This window comes from Hyla sarda, chromosome 9 (genome assembly GCF_029499605.1).
Source record: "Hyla sarda isolate aHylSar1 chromosome 9, aHylSar1.hap1, whole genome shotgun sequence".
Classification (NCBI taxonomy): domain Eukaryota; kingdom Metazoa; phylum Chordata; class Amphibia; order Anura; family Hylidae; genus Hyla; species Hyla sarda.
Window position 1 is genome coordinate 156,512,178 of NC_079197.1, and position 24,951 is coordinate 156,537,128.

At 45.2% G+C, this 24,951-nt stretch overlaps 1 protein-coding gene across 7 annotated transcripts in view; it reads left to right on the top strand.

Moving 5' to 3' along the window:
- Positions 1 to 24,951, top strand: part of LOC130291454 (inositol-tetrakisphosphate 1-kinase-like) — a 236,600-nt gene that overhangs the window by 41,994 nt on the left and 169,655 nt on the right. For 3 of the 7 annotated variants that reach the window (XM_056540189.1, XM_056540182.1, XM_056540185.1), the window contains exons 2-3: positions 22,133 to 22,234; positions 23,247 to 23,387. In XM_056540189.1, the coding sequence (XP_056396164.1) occupies positions 23,347 to 23,387 (41 nt within the window). In that variant the 5' untranslated portion in view covers positions 22,133 to 22,234; positions 23,247 to 23,346. Of the gene's footprint in view, positions 1 to 82; positions 211 to 7,598; positions 7,716 to 20,068; positions 20,240 to 22,132; positions 22,235 to 23,246; positions 23,388 to 24,951 lie in introns of those variants that run through there. The other 4 variants (XM_056540186.1, XM_056540184.1, XM_056540188.1 and 1 more) reach the window with 4 other exon arrangements.

Here is a 24,951-nt window from a genome sequence, read left to right on the forward strand (position 1 = left end):
CTTGGGGAAGATGTCTAATCTATGTTCTTAACGAACTTTGAATAAACCGTGTGCAGCAGGACTCTCAGGTGTGTGCTCCGTCTTTTTTTCCTTTATTTTGTCTATTGCGTTCTCCTGTATATTCATCTACGTGAAGCACCCCTCATGTTCCTGGTCTGCTTATGGCCTGCACCCCAATTTAGACACTTACCAGCTTTATTGCATACCAAGGTATCTAGCCTGCAGTGCCCTGCATTATCTATTGGATAATTATAACGAAAATGTCACATGAAAAATTTTCTGTACTTGGTTCCACAATTCCTTAAAGTGCCACTCTGGGAAAAACAATTTTTTCACTCCCTTGCAGTAGCATCCTTCTCTTCTCGGGCGGCTTCAGTTCCACAATACCTTGCCTACTCGGTCCTACTTCTCACACCTGCTGTGGACTAGGAGACACTTTCTGGGGAATAAATTGGGGAGTTTATGTGGACTCACCCAGAGATAATCCCCACTTCATTTCTTCTAGTGTAGTCTCTAAAACAGAAGGCTAACGTTTCCAGGCACTGTACCATAGGAGAAGTCAGAAGATAAAGTCATACTCATGTAGAGTTCTGTAGTCACAGGTAGTGCAGAAGGTCAAGAAACAAGCCATGGCAGAACCTTAAAAACATGACTTATAACTTAGATCAGGCAAAGAACGGTTAGCCCCTTTGAAGGGGTACTCCACTGGAAAACGTTTTTTTTTTTTTTTTTTTTTTTATGAATCAACTGGTGCCAGAAAGTTAAACAGATTTGTAAATTACTTCTATTTAAAAATATTAACCCTTCCAGTACTTATCAGCTGCTGTATGCTCCAGAGGAAGTTCTTTTCTTTTTTGAATTTCCTTTCTGTCTGACCACAGTGCTCTCTGCTGACACCTCTGTCCATTTTAGAAACTGTCTAGAGTAGGAGCAATTCCCTATAGCAAATCTATCCTGCTCTGGACAGTTCCTGGCATGGACAGAGGTGTCAGCAGAGAGCACTGTGGACAGACAGAAAGGAAATTAAAAAAGAAAAGAACTTCCTCTGGCACCAGTTGATTTAAAAAAAATTTTTTTACAGGAGAGTACCCCTTTAAATAGTACATGGTTCCAGGAGATTGGATAAGGAAGAAGGTCTAGGCCCTGCACATGGCCCTTTTAGGCTAGGTTCACACTACGGAATTTCCGCCTGCAATTCTGCTGGACTGGAACCCCAGTCCAGCGGCGGGACCCCCGCGATCAGACATCTTATCAGATCAGATAAGATGTCTAGGGGAGGAGTACCCCTTTAAGTCCTGCATGAACACTTGGAAACTCAGTTCCTGCACTTTTTTCACAGCAGGAACACTGTTCCCATTAGCAGGAGTTCTGCAGGCCCAGCCCTTGAGTGGAAGAGTCCCCATACTTTTTTCCCAGGACTTGACCCCTGGTGGTAATTTATCCAAACCATTGTTTACTCAGGACTTAAAGGGGTACTCCGGTGCTTACACATCTCCGGTGCTAGGGGATAAGATGCCTGATCGTGGGGGTCTCGCAGCTGGGGACGCCCGGGATCATGCATGCGGCACCTCGTTTGAAATCAGTGCCCGGAGCGTGTTCGCTCCGGGTCTGATTACGGTCGACCGCAGGGCCGGCGGAGTGTGACGTCACGCCTCCGCCCCCGTGTGACGTCACGCTCCGCCCCTCAATGCAAGCCTACAAGAGGGGGCGTGACAGCTATCACGCCCCCTCCTGTAGGCTTGCATTGAGGGGCGGAGAATGAGGTCACACGGGGGGGCGGAGGCGTGACGTCACACCCCACCGGCCCTGCGGTCGACCTTAATCAGACCCGGAGCGAACACGCTCCGGGCACTGATTACAAACGGGGTGCCGCGTGCATGATCCCGGGCGTCCCCAGCTGCGAGACCCCCGCGATCAGGCATCTTATCCCCTATCCTTTGGATAGGGGATAAGATGTGTAAGCACCGGAGTACCCCTTTAAGAAGAATCCCATTATTCCATCATGCATATTCAATAGAAGCTGAACACACTGTGGTGAGCCTCGAGATGTGAAGGTGAGGAGTATGGGGCAGATGTTATAGCCCAGGGGCAGATGGTATTAACCCCTAAATGTTCGTGACACCAGGGTGTGGTTTTCCCGGTAACCACCTGAACGGTAGCATTGCTATCCCTAGGTTAGGCAGGGAAATAATAGTCCAAGACCAGGTTAGAGTTAACGGTAGCTTTACTGAGGAAGACAGATGGTAACAGTCTTTACAGCTAGGCCAGGATCCCAGAAAGGTGACCAGTAACACAGGGGACCTTGCAGCTTGCTGGGACTTGCAGTGTTTGGACAGACTTCAACTCAGCCACGCTGACTATAATAGACTTGACTTGACTGTAGGTGGTGACTGCAGATATAGATGTCTTGACTTACTGACATGTGGCTGTAGGTTAGGCTTGAGTCCTCCAGGTGGGCTGGACACTGGCTCTGAGACGTCTGGACTAAACTGGACCTCAGGATCTAAGAGGGTGATTGTAGTACCTCCCTCTTCTTATAAAGGTGGGCTGAGCAAGAAGCCCACAGGTCAAGCTGCACGTCACCTGGTTAGCTGGTGCTCTCTGGGTAACAAACATGTGACTTTATCATGAGACAACAGTATCATGTGATTAACTCAAAGGTCCTCAAAGGTCCTTTATACATAATACATATAACACTATGGGGGAGATGCTACAGGAGGGCCCCTTGGGCATAGAAGGACTCAACCTGACAGGGCCTAAGTACTGTATGGGACCATATCCCGTACTGGGACTTCACAACACATTTATAGGTGTGGTGTCCCAGTACAGTATAGCATACCGTACCTAGTGTAGAGGTCCCCAAAGTCTGCGTAACTGCATTCAGGTAGGGTTCCTCAGGTGGGACAGTCCTTAGTCGCTTCTCCTCAAGTCTATCTCTATTAATAATATATATGTATATATTTAATAATTATCTATATTTTATAGGAATGTATAGTGCTTACCTTGTTCAGCTTCGCAGGACCTTCGATCATGTGACCATGCTAATAACCTCTATGGTATGTTGGAGGACCTTTGGAGGTCCTTGGGTCACGTGTTACCTACAGATCTTTGTAATGGTGATTAACATCCGTATGGACCAATTAGTGTTAGTCCAGCCCCTGCCCATATAAGGGAGCTGTGTCCAATTATCGCTCTCTTGGGTTGCTGCTCTTGTGGATGCTGGACTAACAGGACGGTGCTACGCAACTTTCAAAGACACTCTAGGCCTCAAAAACCTTCCGGCCTCAGTTGAACCAAAACCGTGAGTTCAAATCTAAATCCCCACTAATGCTAGCGTGACTACTGGACGGCAACTAAACCCCTAAATCCAGTGGAATAACGCACAGTACTGAAATACTCTAAATGCTAAAGTCCCAACCTTTGTCTATCTCCAAGGAAAGCCGTTGTTATGCTTAAAGACTGTTATGTTATTGAAGCTTGCAGAAAACCTTCAGTAAAAGTTAATACTGTTTCAGAAACTCTCCTGTTGTGGACATTTTATTATTATCTACCTCCCTATCGTTCTTGGGAAGGGCGGCAGTAGGAAAAGCATTATTGAGGAGCCCTCACCCTGGCGTCACGAATAGCAAGGGTTAACAAGCACCCTTTAAAAACTGCATAGCTACACTCCCCATACCCTACATCCCCCAGGCTATCACATAGGAAAAATGTCTGCCTGGCTAAAAGCGGTATCAAATGACAGTTTTCTTCACAAATATGGCCGCTTCCAGAAACAGCGCCACATCTGTCCACAGATTTGTCTGGTATTACAGTTCACATCTGTGCGTAAAACAAAGCTGCAGTACTACACACAATCTGAGGACAAGCGTAGTGCTGTTTTTAGAAGGAAGCGGCCATGTTGTTCTTATCCTGTACTACACTATCAATGACTCAATAAATATAGACCCATGGACTATTGACCTGTGAACTCTATAGATCTTCCCTGAGATATTGGCCATAAAACCAGAGCGATACATGAAATTCCATACTCTCGGAGACAACGCTTGAGAATAGAGCAGTGTTTCCCAAGCAGGGTGCCTCCAGCTGTTGCAAACCTACAACTCCCAGCATGCCCGGACAGCCGAAGGCTGTCCGGGCATGCTGGGAGTTGTAGGTGTGCAACAGCTGGAGGCACCCTGCTTGGGAAACACTGGAATAGAGACACAGAAGACTGGGAAAGCTTGATTTTCTCACCTGTCTCCCAACTTTACACGTGAATAGCTTTATCTGGGGGAAGATTTGGCGTTTACCTCAGGCGTGTTTGTAGATGCTAATTCTTGTTGTCCCCACTACATCTACAGGACTGACTTCTTTTGATAAATACTAGAGATGGGCGAACTTACAGTAAATTTGATTCGTCACGAACTTCTCGGCTCGGCAGTTGATGGCTTTTCCTGCATAAATTAGTTCAGCTTTCCGGTGCTCCGGTGGGCTGGAAAAGGTGGATACAATCCTAGGAGACTCTTTCCTAGGAATGTATCCACCTTTTCCAGCCCACCGGAGCACCTGAAGGCTGAACTAATTTACGCAGGAAAAGTCATCAACTGCCGAGCCGAGAAGTTTGTGACGAATCGAATTTACTGTAAGTTCGCTCATCTCTAATAAATACTCTCCTCTTGAGTCGTGTTCAAACCCTTTACCTACTCAAAGGTTTCAGTCATAGCCCTTCACCTTCTCCCCTCCAGGGTGCGCATATTAAGGAGATTCTGGCACAGAGAACAACTTCTTCTTTATGAACAAGTCTGTTCTGCTGTGATGAAGAAACTAAATCGCACAGCACAGAAATACAAGTAGGTTTGTACTAAAAGGGCTATCATTGACAGTAGAGATGAGCGAATTTACAGTAAATTCGATTCGTCACGAACTTCTCGGCTCGGCAGTTGATGACTTATCCTGCGTAAATGAGTTCAGCTTTCAGGTGCTCAGGTGGGCTAGAAAAGGTGGATACAGTCCTAGGAAAGAGTCTCCTAGGACTGTATCCACCTTTTCCAGCCCAACGGAGCACCTGAAAGCTGAACTAATTTACGCAGGATAAGTCATCAACTGCCGAGCCGAGAAGTTCGCGACGAATCAAATTTACTGTAAATTTGCTCATCTCTAATTGACAGTCAAGCCTAAAATATAACTTTTATTAATTTATTAAAAACACCAAAGACCGAGCCAAATATCAACTATTTGTGCAGAACAACCAATTCGGCTACTGACCTAGCATACAGGCAGGAACGTTGCCTAGGAAGAATAATAGGGACTTTAGGGTCATGTTGATTTTGACCCTTCTATCTATTCCTGATATTGTATAATTTGATCGCCCAGGGCTTAGATGGTGTGGCGGCCCCGTACAGGAACCTATCCATTCCTATTTGTCCCTGCCTAATCACAGGTACACCACTGGGCGCCTTTTACCTGCCAGGACCATAACTACAACCACAACAAGGGGAATATTCATTAGGGGGCCTAAGGACATAAGAAGATCGATGTTAACAGTACCCAACAACTTAAATTGGCACAAAAACTTTTGATATGTTGTAAATCATGCAAAAACAATAGGTTTTGCAATTGCTTTCATTAGAATTTTTTTTTAGTATTTCATACAGAAAAATCCAGTCAAACAACTGTCCCCCCCCCCCCCCCCCCCTGCCTGCTTGGACACATACTAGTCCTGCTGTGTCCAGGTGTGATAGCCTGGGGGAGTAGGGTATGGGGAGTATAGCTGTGCGGTTACTAAGGGACGCAAGGGTGAGGGGTCCTCTGTAATGCTTGTACTACCGCCGCCCTTCCCAAGAGCGATAGGGAGGTATTAAATAATTGAATGTCCACAACCGGAGAGTTTTGCAGAAACTTGTTGGAACTTTACTGAAGATTTTATGCAAGATTTACAACCGGAACAGTCTCTATGCATGCAAAGTCTCTTAGGGAATTGACAGTGGTCGGGACCTTAAGCAATTTAGAGTCTGTAGACTGATATGCGCTGTTCCACTGGATTTAGGGGTTCTAGTTGCGGTCCAGTAGTCACGCTAGCTTTAGCGGGGATTAGTTTAGAACACATGGTTTAGTTTTGTGCTGAGGCCGGCAGGCTTCTGGCCTAGTGTGTCTTTGAAAGTTGCGCAGATCCGTCCTGCTAGTCCGGCATCCATGAGAGCAGCAACCCAAGAGAGAGATAATTGGCTGCAGCTACCTTATATGGGCAGGGGCTGGACTAGAGCTAATTGGTCCAATACTTCTGTCAATCTCCATTACAAAGGATTATGGGTAACATGTGACCCAAGGACCTCCAAAGGTCCTCCAACATACCATAGAGGAATTAACATAGTCACATGACTGAAGGTCCTGCGATGCTAACAAGGTAAGTACACTAATATGCATTATATTAGATATATACATTATTAAATCTATACTTATAAACATTATATAATTAGAATAAGAGGAGGCGACTAAGGGCTGTCCCACCTTGGGGACCCTACCTGAACGTAGGAACTCTGACTTTGGGGACTACTACACAAGGTATGGTATGCAATACAGTACCAGGACACCACACATGCATCATCACCTATGTCATGGACACACTTCCTTGATTGACAGCTGTGAGCGCAGGGCTCATAGCTGGAGGAAAAATCCTCTCACTGTCAGCTTGTGTCCCGCTACTGTCAGTGAGGACAAGCTGGGAGTTGTAGTTTTGCTAATGCTAGGGGAGATGTGAGCAGACAGCATACTGAGGGAGGGGGCGGAGACCTGCACAGTGAGGCCACGCCCCCTCCTTTTGAGAGGAATTCAGACTAGTGAGCTAAATTAAAAGTGTAATGCAAAAATAAATAAAGGTGCTAGACACATAGAATAGATGTACATGGTCAGGATTTGGTACTGAGTCATATATTAAAAAAAAAAAATTTTTGTAGGATCTGACAGGTACACTTTAAGGAAAAATCAACAGTGATATATACCAGTACTGCTTAAAGGGGTACTCCGGTGGAAATATTTTTTTTAAATCAACTGGTGGCAGAAAGTTAAACTGATTTGTAAATTACTTCTATTAAAAAATCTTTACTCTTCCAGTACTTTTTAGCAGCTGTATGCTACAGAGGAAATTCTTTTCTTTTTGAATTTTTTTTGTCTTGTCCACAGTGCTCTCTGCTGACACCTCTGTCTGTGTCAGGAACTGTCCAGAGTAGCATAGGTTTGCAATGGGAATTTTCTCCTACTCTGGACAGTTCCTGACACGGACAGAGGTGTCAGCAGGGAGCACTTCGGACAAGACAAAAAAGAAATTCAAAAAGAAAAGAATTTCCTCAGTAACATACAGCTGCTAAAAAGGTTTTTTAATAGAAGTCATTTACAAATCTGTTTAACTTTCTGGCACCAGTTGATTTAAAAATGTATTTTTTTTTCCACCAGAGTACCCCTTTAACATCCCATTAACAATGATAATGGCCTGACGCGTTTCGGGAAAACCAGCCTCGTCAGGGGACAAAGGACCATATGACATAAATGATATCTAGATGGCATAGCCCTCATATAGGCTAGGTGGTAAAAAGATGTAATGACGTCCACCTCCTTATGTCCAGTTGAGTGGAGTGATGGTCAATCTGCTGTGATAAAGAAACACTTGTTCATGTCATTGGTGCCGAACCGCAGATACAATTTGGGAGAACTTTTAAGACTGAATATATGGAAATCTGAGGGTCAGTATGACAATGCAATACCGAATTAATACAGTTATTGTTATGATTTATAATACAAAAAGATTGCATAAATATCACATAAATAACGTGATATTTTAATACTTCAGATGTTTTTGGATGCAGCAATACTAACTATATTTATTTTTCATACTGGAAATAAGAAAGTTTTTTTTTGTCTTTTAACTTAATGTTGAAATTGTCTTTTAACTTAAAGGGTACCTTTCATCAAAAAAAACTTTTGATATATTATAGATTAATGTTTGCAGAATAACTTTCCACTAGCATGTTATTAAAAAATATGCTTCTTTCTATTTAATTTTCCACTTTGAAAAAATGACCACTAGGGGTCTCCCTACCCATCTTTTTTTTTATATATTTCAGACTCATGCAGGAGTCCTAAATCTCAAACTGCAGCTTGAACACAGACAAACTCAGCACTGCTCACTGCCAGGGAGCATTGCTGAGCTTGTCTGTGTCCCGGCTGCAGTCTGAGATTTAGGACTCCAGCATGAGTCTGAAATCTATAAAAAAAGGACTGGTAGGGAGACCCCTAGTGGTCATTTTTTCAAAGTGGAAAATGTAATAGAAAGAAACATATTTTTTAATAACATGCTATTGGAAAGTTATTCTGCATACATTAATCTATAATATATCAAAAGTTTTTTTTTGATGAAAGGTACCCTTTAATATTTGTGTTTTTTGTTATTTTTTTGTAACTTTCTTAAAATTTTTTTTTACCATATCAAGGTACTTTCCCACTAGAGTGGTTGATTGTTAGTGGGCAAACACTAATGTTGTGCCTTATTGTGCACTATGACACTGATCCAATTACACCCTGCCAGACAAGGGGTCTTCAAAACAGACAAGGGGGCCTTTAGTAGGCATCTGGCTGCTATGATAAAGTGGTATTCCGGCCATAGACATAAGAATAGGGGATAAGATGTCTGATCGCAGGGGCCCGCCACTAGGACCCCCGCAATCTTCGTGCAGCACCCGCATTCTATGCCGGGCTGCTGGTCCAGTCTCGGAAACCTCTGTGTTTCTGGGATTGGAGACATGACGTCACGCCCCCTCGTGGCTGACAGTCCCAGAAACACAGAGGTTTCCGAGACTGGACCAGCAGCCCGGGATAGAATGCGGGTGCTGCACGGAGATCGTGGGGGATCCCAGTTGCAGGCCCCCCTTTGGATAGGGGAAAAGATGTCTATGGCTGGAGTACCCCTTTATGCAGAAACCCCTGATTGAGGAAGAGGTAATTAAACCTTGTTTTTGAGCTTGGATGCCTCATTTGCTATTCATTTGAAATTTCTGTGAACTCATTGTTGTCCATGGGTTGTCCAGGATTTAAAATAATGGCTACTTTAAAAAAAAAAAAAAAAAAAAATATGATATTGAAGCTCACACCCATTAACTTAGATCAGTAGTCCCCAAACTGCGGCCCTCCAGATGTTGCAAAACTACAACTCCCAGCCAACGGCTGTCCAGGCATGCTGGGAATTGTAGTTTTGCAACATCTGGAGGGCCACAGGCTGTCCAGGCATGCTGGGAGTTGTAGTTTTGCAACATCTGGAGGGCCACAGTTTGGGGACCACTGACTTATATGGAGCCAAGCTGCAATTCAAGACACAACTAATACATAGGGAGGGCACTAATAAATCCTTTTTGGCCTTGGTGCAAATGTTCTGCTTGATATGCCCCATCCCAACATTTTTATTTTCAAAAGGTTCAACTAAAGTTTTCCAAAAATAGGGCATCTGTATTAAGTACAAACTATATATGACATTCTGCATTGTAAGTATAAATTACATAACAAAAAAAGAACAAAAGCATTGCCTCTGCATAAAATATATTACTTTATTATAAAGTAATGTATAAAGTAACAAGAAGGGCAAAAGGGATCTCCAACGGCAAACAATACAGGTAACAATATCCTAAAGAAAAAAAAACATTAGATATCAATCACAGGGCTCACAAATATACAAAAGGAGCTTTATTTGGAATGTGCATTAAGGGCTCATTCACATTGGTTGAATTTCCAATTGAAAATCAGCTGAAAAATTCAGCTAGGAAATATTGGTGCAGCAGCCTCCCATTGTTTTCATTGAGATTTTGCTGCATCGTGCATCTGTAGTGGAAATTCGAATTCCAGAACATGTTCATTCTTTTAGCTGGTTCCGGTCGGAAATGTATTGCTGTCTATAGAGATGGCGCATTTCAGGGTGGTCCTAGTGCCGACTTGTTCTGCTGGTGCCTGTTGCCCGAGGAATATTCGCCCAGAATTTTTCCCGGGGGATATTCCGCCGTGTGAGTGGGACCTTAGAGAAATAAACATAATATAGTTAAGAGAACTTAAAGGGGTAGTCCAGTGAAAACCTTTTTTCTTTTAAATCAACTGGTGGCAGAAAGTTAAACATATTTGTAAATTACTTCTATTAAAAATTCTTAATCCTTCCTGTACTTATTAGCTGCTGAATACTACAGAGGAAATTCTTTTCTTTTTGGAATGCTCTCTGATGACATCACGAGCACAGTTCTCTCTGCTGATGTTATTATAATAATAATAATGCTTTATTTAATGTTGTCCTTAGTGGGATTTGAACCCAAGTCCCCAGCACTGCAAGGCAGCAGTGCTAACCACTGAGCCACCATGCTGCCCTTAGCATACATCTGCTATGCATGGTTGCTAAAATGGACAGAGATGTCAGCAGAGAGCACTGTGCTCGTGATGTCATCAGTGTTCAAAAAAGAAAGGAATTTCCTCTATAGCATTCAGACAGCTAATAAGTACTGGAAGGATTAAGATTTTTTAATAGAAGTAATTTACAAATATGTTTAACTTTCTGCCACCAGTTGATTTAAAAGAAAAAAGGTTTTCACCGGAGTACCCCTTTAAGAGGAAAATGAGGTGGAAGGCCTATCAGCCCCAACTTATCAGACAAACAAGACACAATAGGGAAGACAAGACAAACTAAAGGGAAGAAGATAATTATCATTAGTGAAAAAGTCTCTTACAACTCTAAATAATCAGATAATAACTACAGTTCCTATACTGTTTAAGGGACGCGTTCACGTGGACGGATTACAATTACCTCAGTGGGGTCTGCTGCGGCTCCGACACATGATTGGCAGTCTTTGATAATGCTAATCAACCAGTCATTCATCGTAAACCAGTTCATCTTGTAGATCACTAAAGTGATGGGAATACACTGGGTTTTCTAGTTGTGGCTAGTTTAGCGACTGAACAGTAAGAATATATAAGTTTCACAGTAACTTCTCAGGGCACTTCTGCAGATTCCACCCAACAATGAATATATCAAGTGATTCTGATCCAGAACGTAGGGACACGTGGGCATTCCCACCAAAAATGAATCATAGTGCCTCTATTTCCACACCTGCGAACAGTGGCGTCTCCAGCATTCAAATTTAGGGGGGGCACATGGGGGGCCAGTGACAAAAGTGGGGGGGCAATTTTAAAACGTGTATGTGTGTGTATATATATATATATATATATATATATATATATATATATATATACACACACATATATATATATATTTATATATATATATATATATATATAAACACACAATGATTTTTTTTCCGTTTTTGCCATAGATTGTTGGGTAAATGACTGATGTCATTATAAAGTAGAATTGGTGGCGCAAAAAAAAAGCATCATATGGACTTTTAGGTGCAAAATTGAAAGCGTTATGATTTTTAAAAGGTAAGGAGGAAAAAACAAACGTACAAAAATGGAAAAACGCTCGGACCTTAAGGCGTTAAAACTTTTGGACACTACCATCAACTTTGATAGCGGCATCTAAAGTGTTAATGTCGGACATCAGCCTGATTGGTGTTGTCTGGCATTAGCCGAGGGTTCTAGCTAATGATTTATACAACACAGTGGGAGCAGGCACTATGCGTACATATACGCCTTGTGTCCTTAGGGCTCATTTACACGGACGGATCCCCAGCATATTTTACACTGCGGATCTCCCGACAATGGACCCTACAGTGCTGCCTCCATCTGTAATTGCTCAAAACGGCAATCCTCCGCTACGAGCAGACACACTTAGATGTGTATACTCGCGCACATCGCGGCTGCTCTCGGCCTAGCTCAGAGAGCAGGAGGAGCGGCCATGATGTGTGCGAGTATACACATTAAAAGCGCGTCTGCTCGTAGCGGAGGATTGCCGTTATGATCAGGCACAGATGGAGGCAGCACTGTAGGGTCCATTGTCGGCAGATCCGCAGCGTATAATACACTGTGGATCCATCCCTGAATGAGCCCTTAGGATACGTTCACACGTACAGGATCTGCTGCATATTTTCTGCAGCTGATTTTGCTACCTATTGAAGCTAATGGGTTGCAAAATCAGCTGCACAAAATATGCAGCAAAAATATGCAGCAGATCCTGTACATGTGAATGTACCCTTGAGGGGTTAATGTGTTCACATGATGTCCTTCCAGAGGGGTCACTTTCCCTCCTCCAGTGTCCACAGGTCTCCAACAGGTCACATTACCAGAACAATTTACGAAAAATCGCGGTAAAAGCGCGCAATTTTTGCCGCGATTTTTCCCCAAAATTGTTGTGATAATGGGGCCTGTTGGTGACCTGTGGACACTGGAGGAGGGAAAGTGACCCCTCTGGACTGCTACTATACACATTACTCAGCCCCAGGTTATACTGCTGATCAGGGGGAGAGAGGGAGGACACAGGACATCACTCACCTCACATGAAGGCCGCTCTGCTGTGTGACCTGTCAGCTCTTGGCCCGTCCTCTCCTGTGCTGGGGGCGGAGCCATCACTGTATCAGGACATCCCTATTTATTTTAAATTGGGGGGGCCCAAGGGGGGGCATGGCCTGATCTAGGGGGGGCCATGGCCCCCTCTGGCCCCCCCCCCTAGTGACGCCACTGCCTGCGAACGCTGAATAGTAAGTTTAAAGGGGTACTCCTGTGGAAAACTTTTTTTTTTTAAATCAACTGGTGCCAGAAAGTTAAACAGATTTGTAAATTACTTCTATCAAAAAATCTTAATCCTTCCAGTACTTTTTAGAGGCTATATACTACAGAGGAAATGCTTTTCTTTTTGGATTTCTCTGATGTCACGACCACAATCTGCTGAACTCTGCTGTCCATTTTTGGAACTGTCTAGAGTAGGAGAAAATCCCTAGAGCAAACATATGCTGCTCTGGACAGTTCCTAAAATGGACAGCAGAGGTCAGCAGAGAGCACTGTGGACGTGACATCAGAGAAATCCAAAAAGAAAAGCATTTCCTCTGTAAAATACAGCCCATAAAATGTATTGGAAGGATTAAAGGGGTACTCCGGTGAAAACCTTTTTTCTTTTAAATCAACTGGTGGCAGAAAGTTAAACATATTTGTAAATTACTTCTATTAAAAAATCTTAATCCTTCCAGTACTTATTAGCTGCTGAATGCTACAGAGGAAATTCCTTTCTTTTTGGAACACTGATGACATCACGAGCACAGTGCTCTCTCCTGACATCTCTGTCCATTTTAGTAACCATGCATAGCAGTTTATGCAAATGGCTGCATGGTGGCTCAGTGGTTAGCACTGCTGCCTTGCAGTGCTGGGGACTTGGGTTCAAATCCCACTAAGCATTATTATAATAACATAAGCCGAGAGAACTGTGCTTGTGATGTCATCAGAGAGCATTCCAAAAAGAAATTCCTCTGTAGTATTCAGCAGCTAATAAGTACAGGAAGGATTAAGACTTTTTAATAGAAGTAATTTACAAATATGTTTAACTTTCTGCCACCAGTTGATTTAAAAGAAAAAAGGTTTTCACCGGAGTACCCCTTTAAGATTTTTTAATAGAAGTAATTTACAAATCTGTTTAACTTTCTGGCACCAGTTGATTTAAAAAAAAAAAAAAAAGTTTTCCACGGGAGTACCCCTTTAAGGGAACATCTTCCATAACCTGTCTACTAATGTCTAGTAAGTACCAACATAGCCTTACTTTCCTTCAAGTTTCCACAAGGGCCATATTAAAGGGTTATCCTGGAATAGAAAAACAGAGCTAATTTCTTCCAAAACCAGCACTACACTTGTTCAAAGGTTGTGTGGTATTACAACTTGTGGCGGTGGGAGGTGATTGGTTCATCTACTCATGCTGTCTTGTCCATGAGTAATTTCTTGTCCATGACTCATGGACAACTCTGATGCTGCTGCAGGATTGTTTAGTGTCCCAGTAGGTATAAGGACACCTAGTTGTGGAATTTTTAGAAGTAATTTTCTTTATTAAATATTAAAAAAATATATTTTTAACAACCATATTATAAAAGGTCTTTCATTTTCATCAGTAACACATAAAAGTTTTTGGATCTGACAGTGCCCATTTAATGAAATTGACAAATGTGGTGCTGTATTTATTTAATGCTGGTGTTACGCCGAGCGCTCCGGGTCCCCGCTCCTCCCCGGAGCGCTCGCTACACTCTCGCTACTGCAGCGCTCCGGTCAGATCCACTGACCCGGTGCGCTGCGATACCGCCTCCAGCCGGGATGCGATTCGCGATGCGGGTGGCGCCCGCTCGCGATGCGCACCCCGGCTCCCGTACCTGACTCGCTCTCCGTCGGTCCTGTCCCGGCGCGCGCGGCCCCGCTCCCTAGGGCGCGCGCGCGCCGGGTCTCTGCGATTTAAAGGGCCACTGCGCCGCTGATTGGCGCAGTGGTTCTAATCAGTGTGTTCACCTGTGCACTCCCTATGTATACCTCACTTCCCCTGCACTCCCTCGCCGGATCTTGTTGCCATTGTGCCAGTGAAAGCGTTTCCTTGTGTGTTCCTAGCCTGTGTTCCAGACCTCCTGCCGTTGCCCCTGACTACGATCCTTGCTGCCTGCCCCGACCTTCTGCTACGTCCGACCTTGCTTCTGTCTACTCCCTTGTACCGCGCCTATCTTCAGCAGTCAGAGAGGTTGAGCCGTTGCTAGTGGATACGACCTGGTCACTACCGCCGCAGCAAGACCATCCCGCTTTGCGGCGGGCTCTGGTGAACACCAGTAGTGACTTAGAACCGGTCCACTAGCACGGTCCACGCCAATCCCTCTCTGGCACAGAGGATCCACCTCCTGCCAGCCGGCATCGTGACAGTAGATCCGGCCATGGATCCCGCTGAAGTTCCTCTGCCAGTTGTCGCCGACCTCACCACGGTGGTCGCCCAGCAGTCACAACAGATAGCGCAACAAGGCCACCAGCTGTCTCAACTGACCGTGATGCTACAGCAGCTACTACCACAGCTTCAGCAATCATCTCCTCCGCCAGCTCCTGCACCTCCTCCGCAGCGAGTGGCCGCTTCAGGCCTACGACTATCCTTGCCGGATAAATTTGATGGGGACTCTAAATTTTGCCGTGGCTTTCTTTCACAATGTTCCCTGCACTTGGAGATGATGTCGGACCAGTTTCCTACTGAAAGGTCTAAGGTGGCTTTCGTAGTCAGCCTTCTGTCTGGAAAAGCCCTGTCATGGGCCACACCGCTCTGGGACCGCAATGACCCCGTCACTGCCTCTGTACACTCCTTCTTCTCGGAAATTCGAAGTGTCTTTGAGGAACCTGCCCGAGCCTCTTCTGCTGAGACTGCCCTGCTGAACCTGGTCCAGGGTAATTCTTCCGTTGGCGAGTACGCCGTACAATTCCGTACTCTTGCTTCAGAACTATCCTGGAATAATGAGGCCCTCTGCGCGACCTTTAAAAAAGGCCTATCCAGCAACATTAAAGATGTTCTGGCCGCACGAGAAATCCCTGCTAACCTACATGAACTCATTCATCTAGCCACTCGCATTGACTTGCGTTTTTCCGAAAGGCGTCAGGAGCTCCGCCAGGATATGGACTTTGTTCGCACGAGGCGTTTTTTCTCCCCGGCTCCTCTCTCCTCTGGTCCCCTGCAATCCGTTCCTGTGCCTCCCGCCGTGGAGGCTATGCAAGTTGACCGGTCTCGCCTGACACCTCAAGAGAGGACACGACGCCGCATGGAGAATCTCTGCCTGTACTGTGCCGGTACCGAACACTTCCTGAAGGATTGTCCTATCCGTCCTCCCCGCCTGGAAAGACGTACGCTGACTCCGCACAAAGGTGAGACAGTCCTTGATGTCAACTCTGCTTCTCCACGTCTTACTGTGCCTGTGCGGATATCTGCCTCTACCTTCTCCTTCTCTACTATGGCCTTCTTGGATTCCGGATCTGCAGGAAATTTTATTTTGGCCTCTCTCATCAACAGGTTCAACATCCCGGTGACCAGTCTCGCCAGACCCCTCTACATCAATTGTGTTAACAATGAAAGATTGGACTGTACCATACGTTTCCGCACGGAGCCCCTCCTAATGTGCATCGGACCTCATCACGAAAAAATTGAGTTTTTGGTCCTCCCCAATTGCACTTCCGAAATTCTCCTTGGACTACCCTGGCTTCAACACCATTCCCCAACCCTGGATTGGTCCACAGGGGAGATCAAGAGCTGGGGTACCTCTTGTTTCAAGGACTGCCTTAAACCGGTTCCCAGTACTCCCTGCCGTGACCCTGTGGTTCCCCCTGTAACCGGTCTCCCTAAGGCCTATATGGACTTTGCTGATGTGTTTTGCAAAAAACAAGCTGAGACTCTACCTCCTCACAGGCCTTATGACTGTCCTATTGACCTCCTCCCGGGCACTACTCCACCCCGGGGCAGAATTTATCCTCTGTCCGCCCCAGAGACTCTTGCTATGTCTGAGTACATCCAGGAAAATTTAAAAAAGGGCTTTATCCGCAAATCCTCCTCTCCTGCCGGAGCTGGATTTTTCTTTGTGTCCAAAAAAGATGGCTCCCTACGTCCTTGCATTGACTACCGCGGTCTTAATAAAATCACGGTAAAGAACCGCTACCCTCTACCTCTTATCTCTGAACTCTTTGATCGCCTCCAAGGTGCCCACATCTTTACCAAACTGGACTTAAGAGGTGCTTATAATCTCATCCGCATCAGAGAGGGGGATGAATGGAAAACGGCATTTAACACTAGAGATGGACACTTTGAGTATCTGGTCATGCCCTTTGGCCTGTGCAACGCCCCTGCCGTCTTCCAAGACTTTGTTAATGAAATTTTTCGTGATCTCTTATATTCCTGTGTTGTTGTGTATCTGGACGATATTCTGATTTTTTCTGCCAACCTAGAAGAACACCGCCAGCATGTCCGCATGGTTCTTCAGAGACTTCGTGACAATCAACTATATGCCAAAATGGAGAAATGTCTGTTTGAATGTCAATCTCTTCCTTTCCTAGGATACTTGGTCTCTGGCCAGGGACTACAAATGGATCCAGACAAACTCTCTGCCGTCTTAGATTGGCCACGCCCCTCCGGACTCCGTGCTATCCAACGTTTTTTGGGGTTCGCCAATTATTACAGACAATTTATTCCACATTTTTCCACCATTGTGGCTCCTATCGTGGCTTTAACCAAAAAGAATGCCAATCCTAAGTCATGGCCTCCTCAAGCGGAAGACGCCTTTAAACGGCTCAAGTCTGCCTTTTCTTCTGCTCCTGTGCTCTCCAGACCTGACCCATCTAAACCCTTCCTATTGGAGGTTGATGCCTCCTCAGTAGGAGCTGGAGCGGTTCTTCTACAAAAAAATTCTTCCGGGCATGCTGTTACCTGTGGTTTTTTTTCTAGGACCTTCTCTCCGGCGGAGAGGAACTACTCCATCGGGGATCGAGAGCTACTGGCCATTAAATTAGCACTTGAGGAATGGAGGCATCTGCTGGAGGGATCAAAATTTCCAGTTATCATTTACACCGATCACAAGAATCTCTCCTATCTCCAGTCTGCCCAACGGCTGAATCCTCGCCAGGCCAGGTGGTCTCTGTTCTTTGCCCGGTTTAATTTTGAAATTCACTTTCGCCCTGCCGATAAGAACATTAGGGCCGATGCTCTCTCTCGTTCCTCGGATGCCTCGGAAGTAGAGCTCTCTCCGCAACACATCATTCCTCCTGACTGCCTGATCTCCACTTCTCCAGCCTCCATCAGGCAAACTCCTCCAGGAAAGACCTTCGTCTCTCCACGCCAACGCCTCGGAATCCTCAAATGGGGTCACTCCTCCCATCTCGCAGGCCATGCGGGCATCAAGAAATCCGTGCAACTCATCTCTCGTTTCTATTGGTGGCCGACTCTGGAGACGGATGTTGTTGATTTCGTGCGGGCCTGCACTGTCTGTGCCCGGGATAAGACTCCTCGCCAGAAGCCCGCTGGTTTTCTTCATCCTCTGCCTGTCCCCGAACAGCCTTGGTCTCTGATTGGTATGGACTTTATTACAGACTTACCCCCATCCCGTGGCAACACTGTTGTTTGGGTGGTCGTTGATCGATTTTCCAAGATGGCACATTTTATTCCTCTTCCGGGTCTTCCTTCAGCGCCTCAGTTGGCAAAACAATTTTTTGTACACATTTTTCGTCTTCACGGGTTGCCCACGCAGATCGTCTCGGATAGAGGCGTCCAATTCGTGTCAAAATTCTGGAGGGCTCTCTGTAAACAACTCAAGATTAAATTAAACTTTTCTTCTGCTTATCATCCTCAATCCAATGGGCAAGTAGAAAGAATTAACCAGGTCCTGGGTGATTATTTACGGCATTTTGTTTCCTCCCGCCAGGATGACTGGGCAGATCTTCTACCATGGGCCGAATTCTCGTATAACTTCAGAGTCTCTGAATCTTCTTCCAAATCCCCATTTTTCGTGGTGTACGGCCGTCACCCTCTTCCCCCCCTCCCTACTCCCTTGCCCTCTGGTTTGCCCGCTGTGGATGAAATAACTCGTGATCTTTCCACCATATGGAAAGAGACCCAAAATTCTCTCTTACAGGCTTCATCACGCATGAAGAAGTTTGCTGATAAGAAAAGAAGAGCTCCCCCCATTTTTTCTCCCGGAGACAAGGTATGGCTCTCCGCTAAATATGTCCGCTTCCGTGTTCCCAGCTACAAATTGGGACCACGCTATCTTGGTCCTTTCAAAATTTTGTGCCAGATTAATCCTGTCTCTTACAAACTTCTTCTTCCTCCTTCTCTTCGTATTCCTAATGCCTTTCACGTTTCTCTTCTTAAACCACTCATCATCAACCGTTTCTCTCCCAAACTTGTTTCTCCCACTCCTGTTTCCGGCTCTTCGGACATCTTCTCCGTAAAGGAGATACTGGCCTCCAAGAAGGTCAGAGGGAAAACCTTTTTTTTGGTCGATTGGGAGGGCTGTGGTCCTGATGAGAGATCCTGGGAACCTGAGGACAATATCCTAGACAAAAGTCTGGTCCTCAGGTTCTCAGGCTCCAAGAAGAGGGGGAGACCCAAGGGGGGGGGTACTGTTACGCCGAGCGCTCCGGGTCCCCGCTCCTCCCCGGAGCGCTCGCTACACTCTCGCTACTGCAGCGCCCCGGTCAGATCCACTGACCCGGTGCGCTGCGATACCGCCTCCAGCCGGGATGCGATTCGCGATGCGGGTGGCGCCCGCTCGCGATGCGCACCCCGGCTCCCGTACCTGACTCGCTCTCCGTCGGTCCTGTCCCGGCGCGCGCGGCCCCGCTCCCTAGGGCGCGCGCGCGCCGGGTCTCTGCGATTTAAAGGGCCACTGCGCCGCTGATTGGCGCAGTGGTTCTAATCAGTGTGTTCACCTGTGCACTCCCTATGTATACCTCACTTCCCCTGCACTCCCTCGCCGGATCTTGTTGCCATTGTGCCAGTGAAAGCGTTTCCTTGTGTGTTCCTAGCCTGTGTTCCAGACCTCCTGCCGTTGCCCCTGACTACGATCCTTGCTGCCTGCCCCGACCTTCTGCTACGTCCGACCTTGCTTCTGTCTACTCCCTTGTACCGCGCCTATCTTCAGCAGTCAGAGAGGTTGAGCCGTTGCTAGTGGATACGACCTGGTCACTACCGCCGCAGTAAGACCATCCCGCTTTGCGGCGGGCTCTGGTGAACACCAGTAGTGACTTAGAACCGGTCCACTAGCACGGTCCACGCCAATCCCTCTCTGGCACAGAGGATCCACCTCCTGCCAGCCGGCATCGTGACAGCTGGATAACCCCTTTAATAGGATATAGCTGTCTTTTGGCAGCCCAAAACATAGTCTGACACCTCCCAACCTGAAACAAAAACAAAAGAAGTAAAAAAATAAAAAATAATAATAAATGTTTATATATATATATATATATATATATATATATATATATATATAATAGAAAGTGCATTTTGCTCCCCTAATTTTATTCTTGACCCAATAATCCACGTTTATTTAGTTCATCTTAAAATAGGCCATTTGTGGTTGAAATGTTGCCTTTTTTTAAGATGGATTAAACAGACATAGATTTTTATAGTACTAAAAGGATCTCATACAACACATATTGTAAGTGTGAACAGTGTAGAGAGTGATAATGGGGAAGGTGCTGAGAAGGCAAAGTGGCAAAAACATTTGGACAACAAACTCTGCAGAGACGAATCATGGACGAGAGATGTCATCATGGCGGTCTGGGTCAGATGGAGAACAAAAGAAAGAAAGTGGGTGATTCCAGTCAAAAAATATGTCACCTGTAGTCACCATATACAACTTGTAAAGCACCTGTGTGTGACTGGTATCTACTACTATATGTCCATTGTTTGGTGGTAGTATTGGTATTTGTATAGTGATTTTTATTGTAAACAGTGTAGTGGTAATATTCCATAGAAGAGATTAAAGAAATGGAGCACTCACCAGGTCTTCAGGAACTGTAAACTTCTTTATGCATATGAGTATTACAGCGTTCTAACATGTGCGGGAGAGCGGACGAGTGCAGGGGGGTGGGGGAGAGGGTTGGGCGACGGTCCGAATCGCGCAATCAGCGCTTCGTCAGGCCTGACGAAGCGCTGATTGCGTGATTCGGACCGTCGCCCAACCCTCTCTCCCAGCCCACCTGTACCCGCCCGCTCTCCCGCACATGTTGGAACGCTGTAATACTCATATGCAATAAAGAAGTTTACAGTTCCTGAAGACCTGGTGAGTGCTCCATTTCTTTCATCTCTTCGATGGAATATGTTATAGACTGTTTAGATGTTAGCACCGGAAAGGTTATGTACCAGAGAAGCCTAGCGGCATAGCATTCTGTGTAGTAGCAGTGCAGGGTATTATCTGTTGTGGAGTGTTCGTATAGTGGTAATAGTCACTATTTGGTTGTAATTTGGGCTCATGATGTAGCAATATTATTTTGTATTGTATACAGGCATAACATATGCATTGGGATTTGTTCTGCCTGAACTTTGTAGACCCAAGCAATACCCCAAAATCTGGGGTCTTTTACTGAAAATGTTCTGTTCTTATTTTCTTGTTCTTTTCTTGTTCTTGATCTGCCTAGTTTTGCGGTGCGTGTTTGTGTAGTGGTTTTGTTCTATTTGCTAATAATCGGCTTTAGGCTGGGTTCACATCACGTTTTTGCCATACTGTTTTCAATCCGTTTTTCTAAAGAAAACCGTATGGCAATAAAATGGATGGAACAGTATGGGAAAAAGTAAACTGTATGCGTTTTTAAACCGTATACTGTTTTTAAAAGTGCATACAGTTCCGTCCGTTTTTATAGAAAAAAAACCCATAAGTTTTTGAAAATTTTGTCCATTTTTAATGGGAGGGGTCTTGGGTGGGGACTTTAGAGTGCAAATGCGCATGTGTAAAGTAAAAGCCATATATGTTTTCCCGTATGGAACCGTATACATGTGCGTCTCCCATTGACGTTCATGTTAAAAAAAAAACGTATGCGGTTGCAGTACGGTTTTTAATTAGACCGGAGACAAAATCATGGTCAACCACAGTTTTGACTGCGGTTTAAAAACCGTACTGCAACCGCATACGTTTTTTTTTAACATGGACCTCAATGGGAGATGCACATGTATACGGTTCCATACGGGAAAACGTATACGGTTTTTACTTTGCACATTCGCATTTGCATCCTAAAGTCCCCACTCAACACCCCTCCCATTAAAAATGGACAACAATTTCAAAAACGTATGGGTTTTTTATTCTATAAAAACGGACGGAACTGTATGCACTTTTAAAAACAGTATACTGTTTAAAAACATATACGGTTTACTTTTTCCCATACTGTTCCATCCGTTTTTTTGCCATACGGTTTTCTTTAGAAAAAAACGGATTGAAAACAGTATGACAAAAACGTGATGTGAACCCAGCCTTAACCTGTTTTCCACCTGCACCTCAATATCCATACTTTTTCTCATTGTAAAAATTATGAAATTCTGCAATTCCTTACCATGGTCCCTATTTGCTTAACCATGGCCTTTATGTGCATGAACCTACCCACAAATATTATGCACGCTGTGACGCCAGAGAGATTGACACACGCCCCTATTCAGTCATTGTACAAAACATTGAATTTACTCATGGTCCTTTGCTGTTCTCTTTTACAGGAAATTATTGCTGGGAGTCTGGAAGTCACTGAAATGTAGCGGTCTCTTGCTATACTGTTCTATTCAGTGAGAGATCAGTCCTGGAGAATTCCATCTGGCAACGTGAGTCAAGTGAGCGAGTCGGTGCTTCAGATTTTCCGGCCATACCTAATAGGCAGTATTAGTGTTGTTATATTGAGTAGCCTAAGGGAGATGAATCAGGCCTTTCCTGCAGCATTATCTTCAACGATGATTTAGAACATCATTACTAATTGCAAGGATTTTGTAGTATTATGTAACATTATCCTTAAGGGTTGTATCAGAACACAATGAAAGCCACGGTCACTCCAACACTTAAAGGTGGAAAGATGTGAGATCCCAGGAGGATATACTGGGCTATACCACAGGTTCATTAGAGTCAACAGAGGGTGGCCAACCCACTGGACAATTGGAGGGAATGCTAAAAAAAAAAAAAAAAAAAAAAGCAATAGTCATTGCTCAGTCCCCCACCATTTCTATTTTGAAGGTGCTTCGTCCATGCTGCACAACAACAGTCTTGACACACTTTAGTAGGACTAAAAGGGTGTGGTATGGTGGTACCCAGAGGTATGATTGGGCTAGCAAAGGGTGGATATTTGGTAGCCCCAAGAACATCTACCTAAGCAATAGTGACAGCAATATTTAAATGAATCAGGTGCACCTAGGCCTCTTTCAAGCTTAAAGGATGTCTTATGTCCGAGAGTACAGGAAAACTTATCCCCTATCTGCAGGATAGGGGATAAGTTTTTGATTGCGAGGAGCCTGAGCGATGTGGCCGCCCACGATGCCTGTACGGAGCCCCAGACGATCGTGGGGGGGGGGGCACAGCACTCAGACCCCCGCAATCTAAAACGTATCTCCTATCCTGCAGATAGGGGATACGTTTTTCTGTACTGTTTGGGCATGAGATTTCTTCTTTAAGCCTATATAAAATGAATATGGAAACTCATAGGGTCTCATATTTACCCAGATTAAAAAATGTTTTTTAGTTTTCTTAAAAATTTGTATAAGACGTAATAATAATAACAATAATTATGTTTTTTTTTTTTGAGTGATTTATTATTTTATTTATATTATTATTTATTTTTTATGGTAGGAGTAAAAGCCCTGCCCACAAGAGTTGACAATCTGCAAGGAAGTGGGGTTGAAACAAAAGAGAGAAAGTGCTTGATTTATTCAATGGTCCAGCTTCTTTTATGGAAGAGCCAGTCACCAGCCAATGCATAACAGGCAAAAGGTATGGACTCACTGTGCCACCTAACCAGTTTGGCTTTTGGCCACTCTCGAGGACATTGTCTATGTAGCCCCTAGGTTTTTACCCTTTAACCCCTGTACAGGGATCTGGACTTCGAACCTGTAGCAGTTCATTTCGTCCTAACCTGCTAAAATAGGAAAAGGTGGAAATATCACATACCATTATAGTAGCCTATAATGCCTTGCAATCAGCCAATCTGGAGGCAGTATAGAGATTAATATATTAAAGCCTATGCAAATAGCTTCAGCAGCCATTTTAGAGATAGCAGGTGTTAGGTGAAGTTCTCTGTGAGGGACAGTTATCATTGAACAACACAGACAAATGTAGGACCGCACAAACACAATAATTGTAACTAAAGCAGCACCGCAGAGAGGATTCTGCATCTGTGTTGTTGGTGAAAAATCTGGTTCATTGCAAATTAAGTCTGACATTTTTTTTTTGTAGTACAATTGTTGTTGCAAAAAAGCAGAGCCAAAGGCTGTCCGAACATGCTGAGAGTTGTAGTTTTGCAACAGCTGGACGTGCCCTGGAAATACTACATTCGATAGTCAGTCGGTCCTGTAGATATTGAGAGTTTGGCTGACATACACATCAAATATGTATGGCAAATCTTTACAGGGTGGTATTTCTTCAAGCCTCGATCACTGTATTTTCCAACCAGTATGCCTACAGCTAATGAAAAACTACAACTCCCAGCATGCCCGGACAGCCTATGGCTGTCCGGGCATGCTGGGAGTTGTAGCTTTGCAACAGCTGGAAGTGGAGGCCCCAGTGTAAAATCTGTGACAGGGCCCCATATCTACCGTGTGCCACTGGTGTTTTCTTATGTGGCATAGGTGTCTTCGGGGCCCCCTAGGACCCCAGTGGGATTGCAATCTATGCACCCCCTGTAGTCAGTGGCGTAGCGACCGTGGTGCGGAGGGAGCGGGCCACGCTGGATGACACCAGCCTGATGGGGTGACACCATGCCCCTCAGCACTAGCCACCCCCCGGCCGCATCCGCGCTACAACCACGATAGCACAAGCCCTCCACCTCGTGTACGAGCACCCCGCCTCTGATAGAACACCTATTGCCTCTGCCAAACTCTCCCCGTCTCCGGCGGCCAGCTCGGGTCTGATGTGGGACATCGCGCAAGTGACATCCCTCCGCAGACCCATGCAGGAGGACGTCAGTGACGTCTCTAGTCAGGCCGCAGACAGAGAGGAGAAGCGCTACATAGGCCAGGTGAGTGTGTCTATGTGTGTCTGTGTGTGTCTGTGTCTGTGTGTGTGTGTGTGTGTGTGGGGGGGGGGGGCTATGCTATCTAATGTGGGTAAACTGGTATCTAATGTGGGTACACTGCTATCTAATGTGAGGAACCTGCTATCTAATGTGGGGAACCTGTTATGTAATGTTGGGAAACTGCTAACTAATGTGGGGAAACTACTATCTAATGTGGGGGAACTGCTCTCTAATGTGAGGAACCTGCTATCTAATGTGGGGAACCTGCTACCTATTCTGGGGAAACTGCTATCTAATGTGAGGAAACTGCTACCTAATGTGGGG